Source organism: Sphaeroforma arctica, assembly GCF_001186125.1.
Source record: "Sphaeroforma arctica JP610 unplaced genomic scaffold supercont1.339, whole genome shotgun sequence".
In the NCBI taxonomy this organism is placed as follows: Eukaryota; class Ichthyosporea; order Ichthyophonida; genus Sphaeroforma; species Sphaeroforma arctica.
In genome coordinates, this window is record NW_014040219.1 from 1 (window position 1) to 11,547 (window position 11,547).

At 41.7% G+C, this 11,547-nt stretch overlaps 2 protein-coding genes and 1 non-coding gene across 3 annotated transcripts; 2 read left to right on the top strand and 1 right to left on the bottom strand.

The window, feature by feature from the left end:
• Positions 1 to 927: 927 nt before the first annotated feature.
• SARC_05360 (hypothetical protein) lies at positions 928 to 3,699 on the top strand (the record flags this gene model as incomplete). Its single annotated transcript, XM_014300772.1, has 4 exons — positions 928 to 971; positions 1,806 to 2,094; positions 2,795 to 2,947; positions 3,296 to 3,699. Coding segments are annotated over 4 exons (658 nt in total), but the record flags the coding sequence as incomplete, so codon positions are not given.
• A 1,410-nt stretch (positions 3,700 to 5,109) lies between these two features.
• SARC_05361 (hypothetical protein) lies at positions 5,110 to 10,304 on the top strand (the record flags this gene model as incomplete). The annotated part of the gene is made up of 6 exons (XM_014300773.1): positions 5,110 to 5,192; positions 8,093 to 8,314; positions 8,656 to 8,746; positions 8,913 to 9,026; positions 9,429 to 9,600; positions 10,117 to 10,304. 6 exons carry the CDS (start codon positions 5,110 to 5,112, stop codon positions 10,302 to 10,304), a joined length of 870 nt encoding a protein of 289 aa, XP_014156248.1.
• An 853-nt stretch (positions 10,305 to 11,157) lies between these two features.
• SARC_30112 lies at positions 11,158 to 11,229 on the bottom strand. Its single transcript has one exon. It is a non-coding gene; the product is annotated as a tRNA-Pro (tRNA).
• Positions 11,230 to 11,547: the final 318 nt, after the last annotated feature.

Below are 11,547 nucleotides of genomic sequence, written 5' to 3' on the forward strand. Positions count from 1 at the left end.
CAACGTACTACTACAACCAAACGACGTACTACTACAACCAAACAACATACTACTACAACATACTACTACAACCAAACAACATACTACTACAACCAAACAACATACTACTACAACCAAACAACGTACTACTACAACCGAACAACATACTGCTACAACCAAACAACATACTACTACAACTAAACAACATACTACTACAAACAAACAACATACTACTATAACCAAACAACATACTACTACAACCAAACAATGTACTACTACAACCAAACAACGTACTACTACAACCAACCAACATACAACATACTGCAACAACCAACCAACGCACAATAAGAATGAAACAGATTCGATCCCCATACCACCCATCCTTAGCGGTATTTGTGTCTTATGTATCTAAGTGCGCATATGTACGCTGGTAAAGAAGACTTAAAGAAGACTTCGATCATACAGTTCTTCAATGCTCTAGCATGGATATCGAATACACCATATTGTCGGATGTCCAATACACCATATTGTCGGAACCACGGAAAAACGTGTGTGGGAGTATGTGAAGTGTACCGATAGATTGATACAATCATGCCCTTGCCCGTCACCCTTGCAGCAGCACTGCCACTTATCCATGTATCTAGTCTGTAGGTATTTACACTCATACATCGCCTTTCAAAGCAGATAGTTAGACGCACTAGGGATGTATACTGTAGTCTACTATATCCACCCAGGCGTACATATAAGCTAATCCTTTGATATTGCAGCATATATTAATGCCTGCTGCCTTGCCATGGAAGGTTCCATAAACTATCCCCAATTGTGCTTACCAGAAACTGCATACTTCGTTCCCGGTACTGAATGTATTGCGTAGCGCAATAATACACCCGTCAGTCTCATTCGCTGGCCTCGTTGCTCATGAATCCCTCCCTATCTTATCTACACTCAGGGTGGCGGTGGTGACGCCGACTTTGCAGGTGAAGAATTAAAAGGTGTGGTCTGTGTTCGAGTGGTATGCGATAACCGCTCCTTTTGCGGTTACAAGTCATTGCTCTCCTTTGAGATTACAAGTCGTTGCTCTCTTTTGCGGTTACAGTCATTGCCCTTCCACGAGGTGCTGCTAAGCATTCACTTGGGGCCGCGGCTGCATGTTTCGTATTCAACCGCAATGTGCCAGTTTTCTTTTGTTTGGTTTGGTTTGGTTTTTAGAAATGCTTGTCTATCCTATCTGGGTCAGCGGAAAGAGTGGTCTGATATACTGCAGCCCTAATGTTCGATGAGTCTGTCTGGTAGTTGAATATATGTAGGTGTATTTGTACGTTGGCTTGTTCTCGATCGTACAGATAATCGTAATAGTGAGAAATATATTCGTTGGCTGTTGTGGCAAGAGAATACCGTTGCGTAGCTGACTTCATAGGGCTGCCTGTACCTCATAGGCTAGAAGGTGCTCTCCTTCATGTGTGCGTGTGGGCTGACTTGCACAATCGAACACTCAATACTCACTATACTAACTATTTTTTACTATATACTCATTTATGTATATGTATTTATATATATCGTTTGCATACACGCGCACCCTCCTGCTTCCTGCCGAGACTTCGCCGACGCGCAAGCTAGATTCGAACGACAATCTCCCGTGGCAGCAAACTTCTCTGAAGCAAATGCTAATTTTCTTGACCACGCATACGCATACATAAGTTATGTTCGGTCACATATACACATGCACGCACTCACTTTTATCTGTGTGTACTATATATGTATGCAGCATATGCACTCACTCACCCTATTCTGCATACATCACGCGTACGCCTTGTTACCTACAACAGCCGATAACGACGATTTCGGTGGTAGCAACGATTTCGCGGGAGGAGATGACTTCCCAGGAGGTGACAATGAATTCGGTGCGCCACAGGGACAGTCCAGTGACAACGACTTCTTCCAACAGGACAGTTCGGAACAAACCAATGACTTTGGAGACAACGACGGGGGCTTTGGGGACGGGTTCGGTGATGATATGGGAGGTGATATGCCACCCCCTCCGCCCGAGAATGTCGATCCCTACGGCGCATTGGCTGAGGTTGACAATACAATGGATAGCGATAGCACGGCCCTTAGGTAGGCAGGCAGGCATACAGCGGGGTATACTGTACCATATATGTACCTAGTGTGTGTTGCACTTGACCTGTAACTGGTGTATGTGCCTAGTGTGTGTTGTACTTGACCTGTATCTAGTGTATGTACCCAGTGTGGCTTGTGTTATTTATGTACTTGCTGTATGCTATGCTGTACATGCTACGTCGAAGCATAGCCTGTGTGTTATTACCGTTGCATGAGTGGCATCGCAGCTGTATGGGTATGTGTGTCTAGGCGTGTTTGACGTGACGCCATGATTCTCACTGTGCGAGGTTGTGTGAGCACCACTCCCAGGTATTCTTATAACTAAGTACAGCCATGCAGAGTGATGCCTGTAGCCTGCGTGTACGGTACTACTACCTTAGTTCCGGTAAATAGAACCCCATTCCGTATACCGCGCGTTGATTCTAATCCCATGGTTAAAAGTGTGATGGATTATCTCAGCTTCATTAAGGTTGTCGTTAGAAGCTCACTTGACCAGATGGAGTGGTCTGTCTAATGCGAACTGGGAACATGAACGAATCTCGCGTTCGTTTTAATGTGGCTGTGTAGTAGCAACTATATAAGAGCTGGTACCAATACACTAGAATCACTTCCTCTTCTAACCACGCACAGCCCTCTGGATGGGTACATGTGTTCGTATGTGAACTAAATGTGACGCGCTGCTTTGCTGGCTATGTAGGGAATGGCGCGCGGCCAGAGACGAATGCTTGGCTGAAGTAGACGCCAAATCAGCTGAGAAGGAGGAGGAAATGAGCAACAAGGCGAAAGAAGACCTCGAGGCATTCTACAACAACTACGATGAACAGAAGAGCAAGTCTGCAGCGACAAACCGGTATGAGTTTGTATGGAATCACTTGGTATGGTTGTGTGTATGTATGTATAAAAATAACTTTTGAGTGTTTTAGAATAATCAATTACCTGTTCTAGCGTGTGTTATGATCATCATCATTTCTTTTACTATTGTAGTGAATCTCTTATGCACAGAGAACGTGCTTATGTGTGTGTGTGTATGTAACTATGTATTACATATGCTTGTGTGTTTGAGGATATTATATCTATATCTATCTATTTAAATATATATATATATTGCGTGTGAATACGTTTGCGAATAATCACTCGCTTTTATATGTGCAAGTTCTGTCGTCATCTAATCAATATTCTCACTCCATGGACATAACAGGGAGGCCGAAAACGACTTCTTGCAGGCGCGTGATTCCAAACCCACGGATAAGGACTGGGAGACAGTGTGTGAACTAGTTGACTTCAACCCCAAGACACAGAGATCTGCCAAAGATACTGGACGTATGCGCCAGATTCTACTGCAGCTGAAGCAGACTCCACTAGTACGATGAATACTCTATAGTGATATGTACTGTAGCGCGTTAAGTCCATGGGTAGTGGGGGTACTTTTTCAGGAAAATGCTGTGCTGTACTAAAACGTTATAGACACACCTGAATATGGCACACACTTCGTAAGCTGCTTGTAACTGGGCGCTGAGTGTCGATTTGGGCATCCCACATGCGTGCTCCGAAATATTATAAAACAAGATCCACACCGTGAGCGGCTGAGATATACCTCTTGAATTTGGTTTTGGTTTGGTTTTGAATTTCTTTACTTTTGAATTTCCTTTTGTCTTGTGTTTTAATTAGAGGTTATACTCCTCTTAAGATCTTCATGTAATTATACATTTAAAATACATTGCCTCCTTGATTGGACCCCTTGTCTTTAAGCAGATAGTCATCTACATTGCATCCTTTAAATATCAGAAGTTCTACATGGCATCCTTTAAATATCAGAATCCTTTAAATATCAGAAGTTCAATCCCTCTGTCTTTTTAGGCGGCTATTTATATTTTATGATAAGTATATGATGTATTTTATAACCCATATAGTTCTGAAGGGGCCTCTGGACAACATTTTTACTGCATACCTCTCTGTGATTGATTGTGTAAATAAATAAACACAGTGTATTGTAGTAAAACGATGGATCCGGGCCCTACCTAAACTACAAGAAGAGTCAGCCCGGACTTAACGGCCCAACTGCCGGAGCCAAAGGGCAACGGTACCTTCTAGGACTCGATGTCTCTGAGCTGAAAGGAACACATTTTCTGGTGTTCACGGGGAAGATTAATTTATCTTGCCGACACCTATGTTGACTACAACTAAAGTATAACTATGTTGACTACAGCGAAAGTATAACTATGTTGACTACAGCAAGTATAAGCATGTTGACTACAGCGAAAGTATAACTATGTTGACTACAGCAAGTATAAGCATGTTGACTACAGCGAACATATAAGGGCTCACTGTTGGGGCGTGGTTCTCCTCAGTTCAGGTACTTCAAAGTTCATCCCCTTTAAACAAATACGTCTGCACGAAGTAACATCATAAACGATTAGTTGTCCTGAAATACCTGTCGTGTGTCATCTGCCCTGGACCAGCTATTTACTACCATGTATATACAGTATTTTTTTTCTTGAAAGTATATAGTTAAAATATTTAAAAATGGGGATGTGAAAACCCCCTAAACCCTACAGATGAGTCATCGAAGCCCGCCGATTTCTTATACTTTGATATTCGAAAGTTTCGAATATTTTCAGCAAAGAAGGCTATATGGCATAGCCTCCTATGTACACTAGATTTGTCTCTTTTTATGCACTGCTACAAAGACATTTTGAAGTGAACATCCATCACCACAGATATTTATTGGATATATTGTATCTGTTGAAGATGGAGATATTACATACGATGCAGATAAGCGGAGAGCGTGCATAGAGGCCATGACACAAAGGAATTGAGTACCCGGTAACGAATCTGTTTAACTTGCCAAGTGGCCATTCAAGATTGGTTGCTATTGACAATGAATCACAGTTAGACCACATATTACTTGGACAACAATAGTGTGTGCAGATGAGCACATCTCCACTGGCTGTTTCCATTTGACGATGGCTGACGAAAGTGGCCGTGTACGGTCAGTAGCTACAGATACAAAGGATGACATCGAGAATCCCTTGCAGGAAGGCAGTACCCGCTACCTTGGATTTCTGGGTAGAGTTGGTAGGTATGCACAGTCTTTGGTAGGTAGAGTTGGTAGGTATGCACAGTCTTTGGTAGGTAGAGTTGGTAGGCATGCACAGTCTTTGGTGGGACTCTGGGTAGAGTTGGTAGGTATGCACAATCTTTGGTAGGACGTTATTCGATGTTCCGTGAATTGCCAATTCATCGATGTGGAGATACTGTATATAAATTATGAATGTTTGGGAATATTATACTGTAGTCAAGACTTTTTCCCGGCTTTGCTATAATGTTTTTGTTGTTGATATGAAGGAGCTAGTTCTCATGCGCACATGCATCAGTTTCTACTTTATAGTCTGTGCTGAGGCCAGCATATTGAGATGTACATGTGATATGTTTGGTTCGATTGTCTACCATGTTATTCGAGACACATTCTATTATATCTCGGACAGCTACTGAAGTGTCACCTGTCAACTTACATTGTGCTCTATGGCGAAATTACCTAGTTCATACATATAGACGCCTAGCGCGACAAAGGCTATTTCTAATATATACAAAAGTAGACCATGCACCATAGTTAACAGACAAGTATTAAAAAATAAATTCTCAGAAGCAGTTGAAAGAAGTATGACGGGATGGCTGTCCCATTGCAACGGCGTATATATGTATTCAGCGTCACTGTTATGGGCAAGTGCCAGGCGGTTGTTATCGTGTAGTGAGATAGACTCGGCTACACACGTTGCAAGTTAATTCTATACTTCCGTAGTTAGTGTCATATTCTCCCGTCTGGTGATGTTTACATATACGCTGTACTTGTTAGTACAGCTGTGATTCTGATCCTTTTGTGCATTGTGAGTGCAGGACACTTGCTTTAATCTGGTGTGCAAGTGTAGTACACGATGCTTGAGATGGATGTGAACGGTATGAGTGTGTGTGTATCGTGACACGCTGAGTGGTTTATGTCATTCATGCTGGGACTTGTGAACGCAATTTAAATCCCACACCTCACTCGTGGCTTATAACTCCTTGTTCATCGATTTGCATTTGTGTTTTGGGTGGTGGTTGTGATCCGATATCGATGTGTTGTGGTTTAGACAGGAATAGAAATTGTAGGAATTTAGGTTCTGCCGATTGTCAACGGTTGAACCGATAGGACTACCAGCCCTTATTTCTTTTGCGCGCGTTATGGATTATACCAAGTATCTGCGAGATATAAATACATAAAATGTTGCGCTCAGTGTGCGGCACATATCTTTCTGTCTATTTCGTACTGCTCGTGACTTAGTTGCGCATATAGTGCGTGCAGGATCTTTTATTGTCTAAAATTATAAGTGCCGAAATTTAGTAATTGCTCTGCGCAGGTAGTAGTATGTTGTTCACTGACCGGTAGTTTTGTTTGGCGTCTATGTACCATTGCTATGCTAGCATGTGTTTAGTAAGGTTACGTATATGTTATTCGTGAGCAACAGTAGTAATGGGTGTGCATTAGTGTAGCATATGATAGACTGTTTACAAGTATGTTTTTCACTGACCGGTAGTTTTGTTTGGAGACTATGTAACATTGCTATGCTAGCATGTGTTTAGTAAGGTTATGTATATGTTATTCGTGAGCAACAGTAGTAATGGGTGTGCGTTAGTGTAGCATATGTTACACTGTTCGCATGTATGTTTTTCACTGACCGGTAGTTTTGTTTGGAGACTATGTAACATTGCTATGCTAGCATGTGTTTAGTAAGGTTACGTATATGTTATTCGTGAGCAACAGTAGTAATGTGTGTGCGTTAGTGTAGCATATGTTACACTGTTTCCATCATGATAACTGTGGAAGAGGTACCCATACAATGAATAACTCTGCATGTATTATAACAATAGATCTCAAAGCCAGGCCGACGCACTTATAATGCCATGAGAGTACGTTCATATAAACACATTGTAATCAGTTGCACACCCATATATCCCTGTCAATTGATAGTGGGCAAATACACCGATATTGAAATTGATTCAACTATTAACGAGATTATTGAGTTAATTCGATTGTCAGTGATAGTCTGAGTGGATATAGCTGTGATAGTAATAATAGAGTTAATTCGATTGTTAGTAACAGTCCGAGTGTATGTAGTTGTGTAATTGTAATTAAATTAATTCGATTGTCAGTAATAGTCAGAGTGGATATAGTTGTGTAATCGTAGTTAAATTAATTCGATTGTTAGTAGTAGTCAGAGTGGACATAGTTGTGTATTTGTAATTAAATTAGTTCGATTGTTAGCAATAGTCAGAGTGAATATAGTTGTATAATCGTAGTTAAATTGATTCGATTATTAGCAATAGTCAAGAGTGAATACAGTTGTATAATCGTAGTTAAATTGATTCGATTATTAGCAATAGTCAGAGTGGATATAGTTGTGTGATGATAAGCTCAGGTGTATCTAACTTTCTCGAGCAAACTAGTAGATATATTCAAGAAAAAAATAGGGTTCTAGCGATGACCCATATGATATGTGGGGTCGAGAAAACTGGAGTTCTAGCGATAGCCAATATGAAATGTGGGTTTGAGAACAATAGTATTCTAGCATCGGGATACTTCGATTGTCTGAGAGTAGTTGTTTTTTATACTCCCTGGAATGAAGAGAAGAGAAGACCTTGTGATCAGACAATACGGCTTTTGTGCAGTATTTTATAAATTCCTCTCAGCATGCGTGTGTGGGCGATTGTCGTATATCAATCATGAGCAATTTTTAAGTAGTGTATTGTCTCGGCGTTGTTTGTGTTGTAGATGTCCGACCCAAGTCCAAGCTGTAACAATATCGGCAAAATATATGGGATATACACAAATCAATCAAAACTAAATATCGATGATACCGTATTCCCGTTCTTCTATGTCTCTTATTTGGCACTGTTTGAACGATACAGAATTTCATTGATGCTCACCACTAGTCTCCACCACTGATGCTGCAACACACAGGACTCTGCGACCATTTGCCAAACCGGCAGCACAGTCTGCAAAGGTGAGCGCAGGTGTTGCGAAATCGGTCAAATACGGGACGAAAATAACTCAAAATGCTAATATTGGAACTAAGGTGGTGAACACGGCTGCGACAGGTGCAAAGGTCGCGCAGACCGCCAAGATTGGTGCAGTTGCAGCCAAAACAGCCAGAACGGGGAAGCTGGTTCAAACTGCCGCAAGGTAAGCCTTTTTGCCTGAATTAAAAAGTTTAGATTTTACACCATAACTGGTTGTTGTGTATGTGTGAAGCTTACCTGAATTAGAAGGTTTGGGTTTTACACCATAACTGGTTATTGTATATATGTGAAGGACACAAAATCTACCTGCTAGATCCCCTGATGTGGTGTCAGACTGTGCTTCTGTGTATGTATACCAAATGAATGGTGGCATACAGTGGTTTACGCCTCTGGGGATGTCGGTCCCTTTCTATTTGCGTAATAGGATGTGTGTGATACTATTTGCATGCCCGTATGGGCCATTCGAGTTGGATCCGTATATTCTCATATTCTCTACCTCCATAGGGCTGCGCAGAATGCCAGATCAGGTGCAAAGCTTGCTAAAACCGCAAAAAATGTCGCACCAATCGCCAGATCTGGTGGGAAGACCATGAAGGTATAAATGGCTCGCGTGGTACAAACACCCTGCCAGACCACTCGTGTATATTGCGAAATACGTGTATGGCCGGATGTGTTATCGATACAAATTTCAATAGAATTCCTTCTTAGGTACGGATTAAATGCATACGCCCTACATTGCCTTGACTCTTCCCATGCTTTAGGCCGTCAATTCACTGACATCCACCGCCAAGCTGACGAAAGGTGCGAAGAGTTTGGCCATGAGCGGAGATGTGGGCACAGCAATCAAGCCGGTGGTGTCCCCCTTTATCGTTAAGGTACACGGAGTCTCAATCAGCATCTTTTGAGCAAGTTTGTATTCTTTTTTTGCCGTTGCGCATGAAGCGTGACCTGTATACGTATTGGTAAAGCTATTTGTTGCTGTTTGTTTGTAGTGAGTACGAATATAGGAGTCTGAAATGTACTACTATTATTCTAAGTAAAAACTTATCCATTATAACCCTGAACTGAGTGTGGGAGCGATTTAGTGTGACACGAGTGCATATTGAGGGCATAAAAGGAAACAAAGGCTCCAAAAAATGTAATTTACCTGGAAAGTCACAGGTTTAGCGTCCCTTTTTTTTGCCTTGTACTGAATAGCTGAAATGCGTTCTGTTTTATCGATCGCTGACAACATGCAAGCACAATCATATTCAGGTCAATTACTTCTCGCTGAACAGGCACTCTATGGGGTGACCTACGCCTACGTGAGCATCGATGTGCTGTACTCGGGCTATGCGGTCCGGCAGGCGGGTGGTGAGGCTAGAGATGCGGCACGAGCCATGGCTCAGACAATGTGTTTTCAAGGGCTAGCCTCTTTTGCACTACCCGGGGTGATCGTTCACACACAAAGTGAGTATATATATGCTTCTGTATCGTGAGTGTATTCTATAGCATGTCACTTGGTGCCCAGCATATGGTGCCTAACGCGGATTTGTGCACCTCTTGCGTGTCTGTTGTATCTTGGTAGTCTGCGAGTATTGCCCGAATCGGATGTTATACGCAGCAAAAGCAAACACTGGCGGTGATGTCTGAAAGCAGTAAGCATGACGCGAACGCAAATACCGTATGTGGCCATACAGCCATTCGCACAGTTTGAATTTGAGCGATTCGTCGGGAATTGATTGCTGTGATTTCCATGCATTCAAATTTGGCGTTCATACCGTCCTTATTTGCGAGTGTGACTTGCACCATGGGGATCTTGTTAGCTGCTTATTTTTTTGTTTTTAATATTATTTGTACCAGTTTTCGAGTTGTTTGCTCTTGTCGAGTCTTTGCGAGGTATTTACGTTTTAACCCCAATTGGGCATGATATGATAATGTCATTCAATCTATTCTGTGCCTCATCCACACTTGTTGACTTTCCAGTACACTTCGCTGAAAAGATGTTCGCTACGGTGAAGTCTCTCAAACCGTACCGCAAATATGGACCCACTGTCGCCGGATTGGCTTGCATACCACTCCTACCCACTCTCGTAGACACTCCGGCAGAGTATTTGGTCGCTACTGTGTTTGACGTAGTGTGGCCGTCCGCTTTTGCCGACAGCCAAGCGTAGAAGATTAAAAAATGCTAACAATAAATTCGATGCTAAGCTATGATCAGTATATCAATATGATTTATTCTTCAAATAGTACTTATATTGAGACAGGTGATTTCAGTTTCAATGCCATATGCTTCTCAAATAAACTCCCAGCATGCGAACATTGAGAGTGCTTACTATGAAAAAAATACCTTCTTTCTCTTGAATCAATAGCTGGGCGTGAGACTTTTCGTGTATATTTATTCATTGTTAGCATTCACAGACTATCAAATATTCTTTTAGTACAATAGAGCTCTATTCTGCTCCAGTGCACGCTCCTGCAGGAAGCGAATAAATTCATTCGGGTATCGCATGGCGCGGGAAATACGATGGATTGATTTTGTGTGTGTGTGTCGGTTGGATGCCCTGTGAGTGCGGTCACCGGAACATCTCGTCCACTTGACCCAAGACCGTTGTATCGCACTGTACCAATAGTCTCGTTCCCTTCGGCCCTGCACGCTGACTGACGCAGGTGATTAAACGCAGGTGATTAATGCTACTAGATGCGCAAGTTGCTCTACTATCATTTAGAATATCCAAAGATACGTGCTATAGAACTTCATTGTTATAACTGTATCCATTTTCAGTGCGAACCCAGAAATTAAGACTTGAAATAAAAGTTGCCAATATCGGCATTTTGCTTTGTAAAGCTTGGTACAGATATCGTTGAAATACACACAACCTCATGTGTATGTTGAATCGCACCGTGCACAAAGCAAGTGGTGTTTTCATAATCGATACAAATATACAGCTACAGAGTAGTAGGATTACAACAAAAAACAAAAATATATTATACCGTACCATAACCATACATCATTGGAAAAATTATGGCGGAATCCACGAATCGAACGTGGGGCCTGACCCACCCTAAGGGTCAATCATACCACTAGACCAATTCCGTTTTCTAGTAAAGCTATAATACATAATTTTTAAATATGTTACCATATATTTCGATTTGTTATAAATAAACAGTCTAAAACTCGACCAAATTGAACGAATATGGTCTCCCTTGGCCTTTCTAGCTCGCTGCGGCTGTATTCTAATGTTCGGTTCAGTTCCTTATTAATTTTTTGTTCCACACATAAAGATCAGCTATTTGATCAACTTTTTTCACAAAGCATAAATTCACCTGGCATTTAATTGCCTGTAAAATGTGGCTGAGAGACCAATTGAACCATAGCATAAAAGGTATGATTCAAAGTGAGACCGTAGTGGAGAT